Here is a 15254-nt window from a genome sequence, read left to right on the forward strand (position 1 = left end):
TGGCATCCAGCATTTTTACTGCTACGCCAGAAGTCATTTTTTTGAGGCTGAGGCGAGCTTGCGACTCCCTTCAGCTGAAACGTCAGCGTGTCCTTTAACTATAGGAATGGTGTATGTCTGAATGTGAGCATAATTAGGCTGTTATTGATGGCATTTGCTCCAGTAGCTTCCATGGGAACGTGAGCGAATAGGATGGAAATAAATGACACTACCACAGGGGTTTCAAAAGCAATTTCACTTTTATTCGTCTAAAATAATGCAACCAATTGACCAAACAAAACATGTTTAAATAGATGGAAAGTACTATGGCCAGCAGACAGTCATAATGTATAGCAACATATGCGGATCGTTTTCACAGAATCATTTGTAATTCCTTGTGACACCATGTATTCATATGCAACAGTTATCAGACAAAACAACATTGCCCCACATTATCGTTTAGCAAACATTCGACTTACTAATTCTGCTGCCCATCGGACACTCAAAACCTGTGTTATGGAGAGTAAACGAACATAGCACGACGTTTCTTCGCGGAGCGTTCCACATTTATCGTCACGACGAGACAAGCGCATCGCATGCCGCAGCGTGAACTTGCACGATAACAAAAAATCTGCACTCACACCTTTCGCCAATGAATGCAGTGTGCTCGGTCATACAAAATTTTAAGTGAAGCGCACACCACGCTTTGAACGAACACGCAAGGAAGAAAAAAAAACTCTGATGAAACCGCAGTGTTCAAGTAAGAAACGCCATTCCGCACTACATAATAGCTTGTTTGCACAATCTTGCCAAGTCTTTCGTCAGAATCACTGGTTAGTAGGGGCCAGAAATATTGAACTAATAAATTGTGAAATAGATAGGAGAAAGTTACCATTTGTTGTTTTAGTACAGGAAAAATACTTGAAACATAATATTTTCTAGTATGACAGTATTCTGATTAAAAATTTACGAACATTTTTTTTTTCACATAGGTTTTTTAGTTTCAGTGTTTGTCCCCCCCTCACCTAGTCGCGCTTCAATCGTGCACTACTGATATATTTGGTAATAGGTTTTGGCACGCTTTTCGTTCCAAGCTTCGTGACCTATTTAGATGGACCTTGCCGAGACCATGGAGGAAAAGAAGAAAAAACAGAGAAACGGGCTCGAAAAATACCATGTGACAGCGCTCAACCAATTCAGAGAAGCAGACCTTCTGTCCTGCCTCCTCACATGCTCCTCGCAGCAGCGGCGGCGGCAAGATAAAAGTATATCGCTACCTTTGGTTTTATTCAGGGGGCTTACTCCTGCACCGGTGTTGGCTCCCCCTACATGGCGCTAAAGAGCGATAACGGCGTAATTATAATGATCGGAACGTCATCAGCGCACCTGTTTGCCACCATTTCGTAACATACGGTGATAACTCAAAAGGTGCTGTTCGTATGCATTTAGGCCAAAGACAAGGCCATGGAATGTGTGACTGAGTCGACAAAAAGCATGTGTGTTTGAAGACGACCTGATTGAAGTTGGGCACGAAAATTGCAAATAAACGCAGCGCAAACATGCGTCACTTACGAGAGCAAAAAACTAAAGAAGCTGCATACAAGTGGCAGCATATGAGATTAGTGATGAGTGAAGAATTGCTCGCTTACCTCACAGAGCCAGTACCATTGCGTTGGGTTGAAATCAGCCCAGCTGATTCTTTGAAGACAGACCTTCCTCCACAACTCACTTGGCAGCTAGATGGAATACAGAATAGTCGCTTGCCGTTCCTTTCACTTGTGCTGCACCCGAAGGCACAGCAACGCGGCATCGCGACCACGGAACTACGCTACAAAAGCACAAACGAGGCGTGAAACATGGTGCCTGCATACGCCGCTGCAATGTTTGGCACCGCGATGGCGGCGGAAGCAAAAACAAGCAAGAAAAAAAAGCATGTGATGGCGTTTGGCCAATGGGAGGACCGAGCGTTGAGAAAAAGCACAGGGGAGGGGGACCGTGGCAATCTTCAAAGAATGGCGCTACTTGGGTTTAGTCATACTATCTGGGTGACGTCACATTGCGGCAACTCGCTGAACTAAGGCGCACCAACGGCTCCCATTGGAGAGCGAGCGATTGCACTGGCATTGAAAATATAGAGGAGACGATGACCGAGCCTACGTGTGACAATCAGCGGTTTGATATGCACGCAGGTAGTGACATTCTTCTGTCGAGCCTTGTTCTCTTTTACACTGCACCCACCAACCTTCACTTCCCTACACCCCTTGCGCACACAGATAATGCATCCTGTGGTAAGGAGGTTTCGTCCGTTAATTACTCACAGCAGCTGCTTCTTTCCCATCCTTCCACATGGCTGTTTTATATGCCACAAATGCATAGTCTGCTGTCAAAAGCAGGAACACTGCACAGCTGGTCACTGACCTGCAAGGCATTTATTGTACATATTCTGAAGCACAACGGTTTCAGTCTGTGTTGATATAGTAGCGTGAATCCACCAAAATCCGGTTTGGTTGCTTAGTGGCTATGGTGTTGGGCTGCTAAGCACGAGGTCGCGGGATTGAATCCTGGCCACGGCGGCCACATTTCGATGGGAGCGAAATGCAATATCACCTGTGCACTTAGATTTAGGTGCATGTTAAAGAACCCTAGGTGGTCCAAATTTCCAGAGTCCCCCACTACGGCATGTCTCATCAGATCGTAGTTTTGGCACGTGAAACTCCATAATTTAATAATCCACTGAAGACAGCAAATAGATTCCCAGATCGTTTGTGGCGGGGTACACGGTGTACGGCGTTGCATGCGTGCTTGTTTCACGATTTTCCAGCGAAATTGTTAGCCTCTGGTTGGTCAGCATTTTTCATGTCTGCGTTCGTCAGCAAAGATATTGGCCTATCCCGGTGGCAGTGCAGGGCCAGGATCAGTGGCTCGTACCCCCGCAAGGCAGAGGCTTCAAGCAGTCAGCAAAGTGAAGCGAACAGCGCATACGTTCTTTGGGATCACGCATACAACATACAGAGCAACATACGTTTCAATAAAGAACAAGCACACAACAATCATCCAAACCACATAAGTGATGATAAAGTGCTCCTGATAACAATACGAAGCATGTAGTGTTCCCCGCATACATTTCCCGGTAAAGGTTACTGTAGCGCAAGATGCCTTGCCAACGGCAGCTTCCAACATGGGGGGTGACTTCCCAGCCTTTCGTACATAAAAGAACCAACCTAGCAACTGATTTTAGTGCTGTTTCAGCACCGCTATGGGTGGCGGCGTGCTGTCAAAATTACTATTACTACCATTACTCTAAAGCAATAAAGCATTGCATATCCCCCTCAGTAGTTGTGGTATTTAATAGCTTCACTGGACATCCACTTTCACAGGGCCGGCAAGTCAATTTCTTTACTTCCAGTCCCACCTGGCCACAACAAAGCAGGGAGAGCACGGTCTAGATAACACAGCGGAGCAAAACACGGAGATTAGTGTAATTCTGCACACACGACGCCTTTGCCAAGGTACGAGACCTGCAGGGCAGCACATGCATGAGCACACATTGCCGTCACAAAACCGCCATTGTGCCTCGACAACATGGCCGCTACAGAGCAAAATACCATGTGTGTGACTTCCTCAACACTTTTCCTTTAGCACACAGAGTGGGTAGGGGCTCTCCTCAGCTTTTGATGCGAAAGCATTATATAGCCCACGAAGCGGAAAATCTGGCATCCGGCATTAACATCCGATGGTGCTAAAATCCAAGTGACTAAGTGATGACGTTACGTTCCGGTGCTGGGGCTGCTGCAGCTTGCACTGCAAGATCCTACAGAGAACAGCCACAGCGTTGAATGGACGCCATGGCCCACACCCAGAAAATAGACTTTGTCCAATTCCCCACGTTCAAAACCCACCTGGCCCACACCCAAAAGTTGAGTTTACCCAGTTTAAAAAATGAGTTGACCCACGTTTAAAACCAACCTGGCCCACTCCCAAAATTGACTTTGCTCATTTCGAAAAATCAGTTGACCCACGTTCAAAACTGACCTGGCCCACTCCCAAAATTGACTTGGCCCACCCCCATAATTTACTTTGCCCAATTTGAAAATTTAGTTCACGCACATTCAAAACCAACCTAGCCCACTTCCAAAACTTACTTGGCCCACCTTCAAAATTAACTTTGCTCAATTCAAGCACATGACCAAGTGCAAAGCATCGCGCGGAAGAGTCATACTGCTTTCACATTCATTGCACGCAAAGAAACTTAAGTGTCTCTAACTTTTTTCCTTCCTCAAGTGATGGCTTTGAGCTGCCCCTAGGGTTACCATGTAACCATCCTGAATTTAGCGGGGCAGTCGTAACTTTTAAGTAAAGGCTAAACTACACGAACGCATGCTGGCAGGCAAAAGCTTGTGCCCGCGCAACTCACACATGTGCAGATGGTGCAGGACAGATCGTATGTGTCGAAGCACGGCACCAGAACAAACGTCTCCTCCAGACAAATATCGGTGCACTGGCTACTTCACAAAAATATGCAACAATGTCTACCGAGGTGAAAATAGTGAGCCAAGTGGGCGTGTCCTGGCACACACATCTTCTAGGATCAAACTACTATTCCTTGCGAGGCGAGGCAAACGCAAGGTGTGTGGGCGTGAGCTTTCGCCCGCCAGCAAGTGTACGTGTAGTTTGGCCTTAAATGTCCTGTGTCCCTACTTGACTCAGTCGGGACACCCAAATGTCCGAACTTTTGCTTTTCTTTCTGCTGGGTAACAATATAAATAGACCAGATTTCACTTTTATAATGCCTGACAACTTATTTGCACATTCTTCTTTCTTGTGTTGTGTTACACTGTCATGAACGGCAAGACTGTTTCTTTTTTGTCATGGTTCTAGTTCTATTGTAGGCCCAGACTGCTCACAGTGCCTCTATTCATATTGGTAGCCGCATCAGGCAACTATACTGTAATTTCGTGTTGTAAATTGCGACACTGTAGGACTATATGGCACATACAGACTGGTGACTTCTGGCACTGACAAGAGTAGTCGTCGCCAGCCCTGAATTTGTTCACTTCAGAGTTCGCAACTCTAGCTGCACCATGCACTTCATTTAGTCATTATTACATTCGTGCTGAGGGCATTATATGAGAGGGGTTCTTTACAAAAATACACAATCAAATCTTGCATGAAAGCAGAAACACACTATGTTCATAGGAATAGAACAAAACTGACAAACATGAATAAGCAAAAAAACTGAACAAACAACAACATAGCAAAAAATGACAAAGCTGGCAAGAATATAGTAATGCATATACAAAATAACAAATGAGAAGCCAAACAAAAGCAAAAGAAAAATTAGGTAAACCTAAAGGAAAGCAAAAGCTTAGTAACAAGTAAAAGCTATGAAGCATTAATTTATAAATTTTTTTCTAAAAGAACTTGGAGCTTGGAGCAGTGCTGTTTCTGCTCTGTGCATAATGAAGGCACATTTAGGCTTACTCTGAAACACTGACCTCAATGAGACACGCTTTGTTACCTGCTATGGTTTTCTCGTTTATGTATGTTGTGTGGGTGTGTTACTACACATACATGTGGGTCGTTTTGTGTAACACGTACCCTTGTCATCTGGAGTGACATGCTAAGCCAAATGGCCAGGAAAACATCTTCAGTAGCCATTAAAGAATGTCTCTCTCTTTCTCTTGGCAGTACATACTAAATCTCTAGAACAAACATTTTGAAATAAACCAGGCCTGCCACATCTACTTCATTTTTTTAGTAATTCATATGATGCAGAGCCACATATACGTAAAGACCTTTCCACAGTGCCTAATGCATACACTTGACTGTGCTAGCCATGTGTGAAACCCTCACTCATTTGTTCTCTAGCTTATTCGAGCAAAACCAGCAGGGGCCCAACACTAGTCCAGTCATGAAAATACCTGTGCACTTTAAGATACCTGTGAGCTTTAAGATTTTTGTGAAAAAGTCTATACGCCGGTATTAGTAATTTTGTGTAGTGCAGTGTGGGATAGGAATGGAAAGACTCATAGCAAAACGTTCTTGAGTGTGCACCCAGCATTAATTACTGTTGCAGACTGTGCCATAATGTCCTGAGTTCTTCACAATGTTAAAACACCCTCATCTCCAAATGAACAGCCTGCTAATGTACAGTGCATCACCTAACTCACAAACAGTATGTGTTATCTTCAGCATGTTGCATTGCTTAATTACTACTGTAACCTCTTGTCACTAAAAATTCTGGTAATATGCAGTTAAGGGTAGTTTCTTCGTGTCTGCTTCTTCTGTTTAACTCTTAAACTTGCAAGTTAAGAATTAGTGCACAAATAATTTTTTCCTTGGTGTCTGTTTAATTTGCCCTAAATAAACATCAAATACTGCTTGAAAACATTTGAAAGTAAAATAAGTAAAGTGCAGAACACAAGAACATTCAATAATTTTTCAGCTCTATAAGAAGAAGTTTTGGAAATTCATTCTTTCAGTATTTAACATACATAAGGGTAGATATATCTACTGGACTTTGAATTCAACAAAATACTTACCTGAGTGAATAAATTGTCAATTTTTTCCTAGGTATACTTGATTGTGGCACGAAATACATTTCATGAAAAGGGACAGAAAAAAAAAGACAGTGAATCTAAGCAACCTACTTGCCCAAGAAGAAGTCCTTTTTAAATTGTCAAGAATTCTGCATAAAGCATTTTCTCTCTGATAACTACAAATGTGTTAGCAATATCGAAAAAACAACATGCAACATGTTCTTAATGCACAACATTTGCTAACAGTCATCCTGGGAGAGGCTTAAGCTATCCATATGTATAGGAGAACTAAATGGAGATAAAGTCACAGCTCTTGATGTTTCAGGATTCATGTTTGGCAGACATATTTATGAGTACTACAATGTTGTTTAGCTGCTAGTAAAATAGCTAATGCTGTTATATCTGTAGAAAGAGCCAATGGCTTACCCATAAATTAGTATTTTGGGGGTGAGGAGTTCTCTCTCTCTCTCTCTCACACACACACACAAACACACGCACACGCACACACGCACACACACACACACAGTTACTCGGGCTTCTTTTTGGAAGTGCCATTAGTAAGTAAATGAGATACATTTAATTAATAAAAAATTTAAATACTTGTTTTAGGCCATAAGTCACATTTCAGAAGTGTTAGGGCATGCTCAGAAACCCAATAAATTTGTTTTCATGTCGTTATCGTTTACATTAGTCTTCTTCGAGCTCCGAGGAAAGCCCTCAAAGGATTTTAAAAAATGATGTAACTGTGTGCTTGTACATCTGTACTGCAGCTTTTTAAGTCACGTGTTATATATAAAGAAGGAAGCCTGAACACCCATTAAAAAAGAAGACAGCAATTGGCCATGGCATCTGTTAAAAGTCAGCAGACTTTGTTGTAAAATCAAACTTGGCCAAAGTCGTAAGAGATAGGCCGGTGCTGAACAGGGATGTAAGCACACTCGTTGTCTTTCAGTGGGCATCAAGTGTTATAGCCTATGTTCACATGTTCAACCAATGAGTACTGAAGCAACTCCACATTCCGTAACTGTGCTAGAAAATTTTTCATTTTTTGCTGATGCTGTGTTTCTAACCTTTTGCTCGCGACTGTACTCTTTTAGGCACTGCTTCAAGGGTCTTTAGATGTCTATTAGACATTTTTAGCATTTTTAGTTCTTTGTTAGGAGCTGATGACATTTAGGCACCTATTTAGATAGCTCCAACATGGCTTGTAAAATAAATTTTAGACATGACTGACACTTTAACGCTGCACAGAATACCAGTTGTACCTGTAAGCTTAACTTTTGTCAAAGTACTATATTACCTTCGGTGGCTGCAACACCACTAGAATACATGTTCTGTATTATTGTGCACAAAAACTGTCTATGTGAACACTGAAAAAAAGTTTATACAGATCCCAAGAACATTGGGAATGACTTAAGCAGTGCTTTAGTAAGCCACAAGACAAAATAGCACAGCGCAATTAGAGACATGGATCAGTCTTTCCTAGCACCTTGCACAGTGGATTTCAGTGATGAATGCATCCTGGAACTGTCCTTGGCCATGAACTTTACAGATGCTTGCCCAGAAACAGGACAGAGCACCACCACTGAGTGTAGAATCTAAGCCTTTGGACGTCACAAAGAAAGCTTCACTAAGCACAACCTTTCAACCACTGAAACCGTAGAATTGGGATTCACAAATATGGTTGTAAATTAATGACAGCATCGTTGCATGGGCTTGCTCTTCAAGCATAAAACTCTTAATGCTATTCGCATTCTTTGCCTACTTTGGCCACTTTGAGTCTATACATATATCTAACCTCTTACACCGTTGTGATGCCATCATACCCTTTGTATTTGTTGTAATTCTACCAAAATGATTTACCTTTTTTTATACCTTCATCCACCACTATCACTATAGCCAATGATATGCAACTGACAGAGGTACAATAAAAATGCAGCCGAATGGTATGTTTTTTTTTAAGCTATGTGCCAATAACTGCTGCCATAAGCAAAGTGAAAAATATGACTTTCCAACCACTCTCTGTCAAAAGTATTTTTATTTGCAATGAGCTGAATTTTGGTTATACTATTGGTACTGCGCAGCTTGTTCATAGTGGCAAAAATGATCATGTAAACAAATTGACTGTCACATATGCACCGATTGCACAGATAGGTTATCTGCAACTAGCGATCACTGTGCAGGAATTGGTGCTGACCTGTGGTGGCAAAACAAGCACATCTTAACTTGTGCGAGAAATTGTTATAGGGAATTCATCTCACCATTGAACAAGTGTAGTGGAAAAATCTTTTTGCCATGGAAGTTTAAGTGAAGTGTGAGGTATAAATATACGGGCTTGGCTGTTGTGAATAGGTTTGTTCAAATTTGTTCAACAGAGGCTGCATTTTAAACAAAATACATGGAACCAGATTGTGGAACCTAAATTATAAAAAAAGTGCTTATTGCAATGAAAATTATCAGCAGTGTATACAGGCAAATTTTGCTGGGATGGAGAGCTAGTCCACTATGGCCACAGAAGCTAAGCAGCAACAGTGGTCAGTCAATGACAAGCATATTTCAGCAGCCAGAATGCGTGGGTAGATCTATACCCACACATTTTCATGTCTGTATGCTAAATTGTTTGATAATATAACTATTGCAGTAAGTTGAACTTTCAAATATGGTATGAAGTGTTTAACTCTGTTGTCTATACTTGTCTGGTCTTTACAGCTCTTCATAAACAATGAGTTTGTCAACAGTGTCAGCGGTAAAACATTCTCAGTGGTAAATCCGGCTACTGGTGCAGTCATAGTGGATGTTCAAGAAGGTGATAAGGTACGTGAAGGCTGTCGCAAGACTTTTGGTTATTTTATTCAAATCTGATCAAAGCTTTACACATAAAAATTGTCAATAACAGTCACTTCTATAGAAAAGTAATATTGCTACAATGTAATGAAGCTGTAGATTAAGTTTTGCGTATTTTGTTTTGTTTACTGGATTACAACTTGCAAGATATCCTTTTGTTTCATAAATATGCATAGCCACTCTCGAAACGTACTGGAACAGTTTTGAAAAGCTAGTGTGCTGGTGTGCAGCTAATGTGCCAATTAGTACACTTTAACACTTACCATTACTTCATTTTTTTTAAGCTACTGATATATTTTCCTTCACTCAGTTGGATGTGGACAAAGCAGTTAAAGCAGCAAGAGAAGCTTTCAAGTTTGGTTCAACATGGCGGACAATGGATGCTTCAAGGAGGGGCCTGTTACTCAACAAGTTTGCTGACCTGCTACAGCGTGATAAGGAGTACTTGGCTGTAGGTTCAGTTTGATTTCAGTTAGCTTGCTCTCGCAACTTTTGAAACAAGAATGTTAAAGTGCACTTGTAATTTAGGCCTGCTGAAAGCATCAGCAGAAAAGACAATAACATGCATTCTTTTGCCATGGTTCTCCATGGTATCTGGCACGTGTTTGACCACTATATAGAAGCAGTTTTTGACATACATGTTAAAGGGTGTGTCTGGTATATATGATATTTGCACATGTCATTTCATTCCAGGATGCATGGCATAAAGTGGCATAAAGCTGGATGTATTATTTATGACTAATGATTTGCCCCCATATTCTCTTGTAGGATAAACAATTTTCTTTGACAAGCATCGATCCTGTAAAATGAAATTTTCAGGCTAGCTCTTGCACCATGTGTGCATAAATATTTGCAAGATATATTATTAAGTGAAATCCCAGTGCATTTGTAAATAAGAGTAATCTAAACACTTAGTGCCTGGTTGTGCAAGTTATCGATTAACAGACAGTAAACACTAATCAGTTATTTTAAACAAGCTTTTTTTTTTATTCATTGTGTCCAGATTCACAGCAGTGGCGGAGCCAGAAATTTCATTCGGGGGGGGGTGCTCACGTTGCAGCCGGCCTCCTCTTTATAGAATGTGTTGAGGGATCCAGTACATGAATAATAACCGCATTGGCATTGCCAAAGATGCTGCAAATGAATTCTTGAATGCTACATACTGTCAAAACAAGTAAAATATGTATTTTTTCATAAAAGAATATACTCGTATGTCCCAAAAATTGTGCCCGAAATAACTGATATCAATGCTTCCATGTTTTCTGTATATTTAATAAGTGAAGAAAATATAACACGAACTTTAGAACTATATGAGTTTGAAACCAGCAAAGCAGTGCACGCCGCTGATATGAAAAATGTAAAGGCCGTGAAATGAAAAAGTTGAGGACAAATATTTTAATGAAACTTTATCATTCAAGAACCTTGTTTACATTTTTCTACATATGCAACGGTCAGGGAAAAATCTCGATGATGCTGTCCTTTGTTCCAATGTATTGTGCAGGAGCAGCTGTCACTGGTTGTGTATTGTGAGTAATTGCACCGAAATTATAGTCGCAACGGAGAGCACATATAAAAAGCAGAAATTCTGCAAAATATATGAGGGTGAGTCAAATGAAAGTGAACCAATGTGAATATATGACAAACGGGGTACTTTATTTAAAAGTAGTCTCCATGAGCATTTAGACATTTGTCCCACTGACCTCATAAATCTCCTTGGGTTGCTGCTTCAAAAAGTCTGCAACTGACTCATTCACGTCATCGTCCGACACAAATCTGGTTCCCTTGATCTGTTTCTTCAATTGCCCCAAAATGTGGAAGTCGCAAGGCGACAGGTCCGGGCTGTATGGTGGACGTTGTAGCATTTCCCACTTGAACTTTGCCGGTTTTGTGTTAACCACATCAACGACATGGGGACGGGCATTGTCGTGGAGCAAGATGACCCCATTCGTCAAGTTTCCACGTTGTTTGTTCTTGATAGTGACACGCAGCCGATCCAGCGTTTCACAATATTGGAAACGACTGATAGTCTCTCCGGGCTTAGCAAATTCGATCAGTAATGGCCCCTGACGATGGGAAAAAAAAGTCAACAACACCTTTCCGACAGAAATGATGACCTTCACTTTCTTTGGGGGCGATGAAATCAAATGTTTCCACTGTAAGCATTGCTGTCGTGTTACAGGTTCGTAATAGTGGCACCATCATTCGTCCCTGGTGACAACTGCAGACAAGAAGTCATCACCCTCATTGTGATACCGGATCAGATGAGTCAAGGCAGCACCGAACCTCTCCGTCTTCTGGCGGTGGTTCAAAATCTTGGGCATCCATTGCGCACACAAGAGCTGATAACCGAGATATTCATGAATTATGGTGTGAACCAAACCGTGACTGATGTCCACACGCTCTGCCAGTTCATTGATGCTTATGCTCCGTTCTTGTCTAATCAGCTCATCAACCTTTGCAATTGTGTTGGGGGTGATTGCATGGTGGCTTTGGCCCGGTCTTGGATCGTCTTTGCAACTTTCACGTCCTTCTTTGAACAGTTTTTTGCTCCAACGCTTCACAGTGGCCAATGAAATGTTCAGCATACACAGCAGCCATACTGTGGCAAATTTCTTTTTGGGAAACACTTTCAGCTGTCAAAAACCTCATGACACCACGCTGTTAAACCTTTAGGGCTTCTATTATGTCACGCAACCATGTTCAACCCAGTGTATCAGAGCAGTAAAGAACATTTATCCTCACACCTGCGTGTCACTTTTGTAAATGTGAGATGCCCGTGTGCTATGTGCATGCCTCGCAGATAATGAACCGAACCATTATTGCGCGGGGTGGGTTGGCTCACTTTCATTTGACTCGCCCTCATACATTAGAAATGCGAAGATACAATGGAATATACAAATGCGAAAATACAGCTTGATAAAGGGCAAAAAGGTGTCACTTGTAACAAAGTTCACTGCACGTATACACAAAAGCTCGCAACAAGATATTTAAATACACATATAAGTCTCCACTAAATCTACATATCTAAGAAAAAGTCACTATATATAATGCGTCAAACAAGGCAAATAAACATGTTGGGAAATCACAGATTCACAGATCACAGAATCCTAAGGCCCGCCCACACACCCCTCCTTCCACTCCCCCTGATGTATCACGCGCGACGGAAGGCGGCGTGCTTCCTCCTCACTTTTCTCCTTTGCGCACACAAGACTGAGCCACCATCGTCGGCTCACCCATGCCACCTCCCCCCCCCCCCCCCTGCGCTTTCACTCGCACATGCAGCATGCGGCGTGTGGTCACGATGTTGTTGCCCTTAGACTTCACACGGAACATGAGGGTGATGGCAGGAATGCATTTGGAGTGTCCATATAATTGCTATCGCTATAATATAACAAGAGTATCCAGCAAATGAAACATCCCGTGGCCCATTACTTTCCACAAAAGAAGCAGTAATGAAATTGAAATTTCACCATGGGGTATTCGCTGTGCCACAACAATTATTTTTTTCTTTTGTGGAACCGGAGCACTGAAATAAAAAAAATGCGAACGAAAGCATGTTGGTCACAATCGAATGCCTACTTTGGGCACCTGATGTGGTTACTGAAGGAATATTGAAGAAAACGTACGTGAGACACTTGATCCACAGAGAACCATACGCATAGTGCTCAGCGTCCTACACCAGCGGGGCAAGACTTTCCGGAGAGGTTGCGCTCAAGCGAATGCATTGGAATCCGTCGAGTCTCCACGGTGATGGCGTCGAGTGACCATTGTTTCTTTTTCTCGTGTGCTAGCCAGAAAGCGTCAAAAACTCTGCGAGGCGAAAATTCACTCATCCAGAGAAAAACAAACGCGCACCGAAGTATGCCGCACGAGGGTCGATGCAACACGAGAAAAACGCATGCGCTCTGGCTGGTTCATCAGCCCGCAGGTAGCGAGAAAAAAGAAAAAGAAAAAGTGGCTCAATGTGTCCTCGCGAATAAAAGTCAAAGTAGAAAATAAATAAGAACGTAGTTACCTTTGCTGGCTTTAGTGGTTTCACATGGATGCTTTGGTGCAGGTGAAAAAAATTTTGATATTCTTTTCTGTGACGTGACAACACAAATGAACCACCACAACACTTCGTCATGCCTTCGTCTCATCGGGCCTCCCTGCATGCGTTGCCAACTTGTCTGATAGTGTGTTGATTTGGCTTGTCTCGTTATATGGTCCGACGTACGACTTCAGAAATGTTAATGCACCTTTGGCGTCAAATGTTCATAACAACATTAAACCCACAAAGTTCTGGAATTGAAAATCTAATGCAAGACTTTGGAAATCTCAATACATCTTTCGCACCAAAATTCGCATTAATAAATCTTTTGCACCAAGCCTGCTTGCCATCAAAACGCCCTTGAAACTTTGTGGTCGGATGGGGCGCCTTGCATTATGTGACTCCCAGTGTATGGACGTTGCTGCGAAATCCAGCTCGAGTTTGCAATATTCACGTTGAAATGTCATTTTGAGCATAAAAAAGACATTCTAGACAAAATCCAGAATGATTTTCAGTGACGGGGGTTGTTTTGGTCGGTGGTGCATGACAGCACGAAAAATTTTGAAGGGGCTGAAGCCCCATAAGCCCCCACTCTCTGGCTACGCCCCTGATTCACAGGTCATCACACAAGCACACCCTATCTCACGCAACAGCCATCCAAACGCTGTGTACTCACCTCTTGCCCGCACAACATCGTACCAACCATACCATCTGTGCACAGCCAAGCATTGAAATGTCCTTACTACCAATGTCACTCTTATCACTGATACTTTTCACTTCAAGACTTCCATTTAAGAAACACTCATCGCTCAAGTCGTGCCACATAACTTCTACAGTCCACCATATACTGCACATTCGTACCCTCATGTTATGGCCCTGCCCAGGGGTCTTTGTGGTATTCAATGCATGAGCAATAAAAGTAAAAATGTTTACAAATAAAACTAATGTTTCAGGGTGAAGTTGGCTCATTTTTGCGGTGAATGTTATGGAGCAGGGTTGGCACCTTTTATAGATAACTGTCTCATTTTCTATGGCCAAGGTACTAGCCATACTAACCTACCAGCCGTACTCCAGCCAACCAATTTGTGAGAGCACTGCCCAATGTTTATTAGAACAGCCTTCATCACACCAAGAAATAAGGAAAATGAGCTGATGATATATAGAAGGTGACATACCTGTGTCATTGTAGCCATCTTTAAATAAAGGGCCAAGTTGGCACTGAAATGTTGGGATATTCTAGCAGTACAAATTTTTACTTTTTCTTGAAAATGTTTGGCTGGTGTTTGCTTTTAGTCAGTCAATTGTATAACAAGGTTTTTAATGCTGCAACTAGATATTTCTTATATCTTATGTCAGGGCAAACCATGCTGAAGTTGCCATTGAAGCACATCCTATCATCACTGTCACAGCTTACCAAAATGGGGTCACCAGCTTTATGAGCCTGGATATTTGTTTTCAAGTCTTCAAGTGTATCATTGTATAGATGCAGCAGCATTAGCTGTTTTCAAAGTTAAGTCTTTCAATTTTGTTTTCTCAATTTATAGTTACACCACAAACGTTACTTGAGTCTCCTGGCCACATCTTGCTCACTTCCTTTAAACAAGATCTCTACACTCAGAGCGATGCTGAATGCCAGTGCAGTTTTATGAGCAGATTCTTGCTAATACTTGTACCCTCTGGCATTTACAGAGCCTTGAAGTGCTAAACAATGGGAAACCATATGCAGAGGCACTCTTTGACATGGACTGTTCTATTGACTGCATTCGTTACTATGCTGGTTGGAGTGACAAGATTCATGGGAAGACTATACCCATTGGTATGTATGGTGCGAAACAAAATACATGTGCTGCTTGAATATTGTC

At 42.1% G+C, this 15254-nt stretch overlaps 1 protein-coding gene across 1 annotated transcript in view; it reads left to right on the forward strand.

Annotated features, from left to right (window-relative positions):
- Positions 1 to 15254, forward strand: part of LOC126545751 (aldehyde dehydrogenase, mitochondrial-like) — a 42866-nt gene that overhangs the window by 10586 nt on the left and 17026 nt on the right. Inside the window, exons 2-4 of the mRNA XM_050193722.3 lie at positions 9228 to 9332; positions 9673 to 9813; positions 15082 to 15208. Coding sequence (XP_050049679.2) covers positions 9228 to 9332; positions 9673 to 9813; positions 15082 to 15208 — 373 coding nt within the window. The remainder of the gene's footprint in view (positions 1 to 9227; positions 9333 to 9672; positions 9814 to 15081; positions 15209 to 15254) is intronic.

Source organism: Dermacentor andersoni, chromosome 1 (genome assembly GCF_023375885.2).
Source record: "Dermacentor andersoni chromosome 1, qqDerAnde1_hic_scaffold, whole genome shotgun sequence".
Classification (NCBI taxonomy): domain Eukaryota; kingdom Metazoa; phylum Arthropoda; class Arachnida; order Ixodida; family Ixodidae; genus Dermacentor; species Dermacentor andersoni.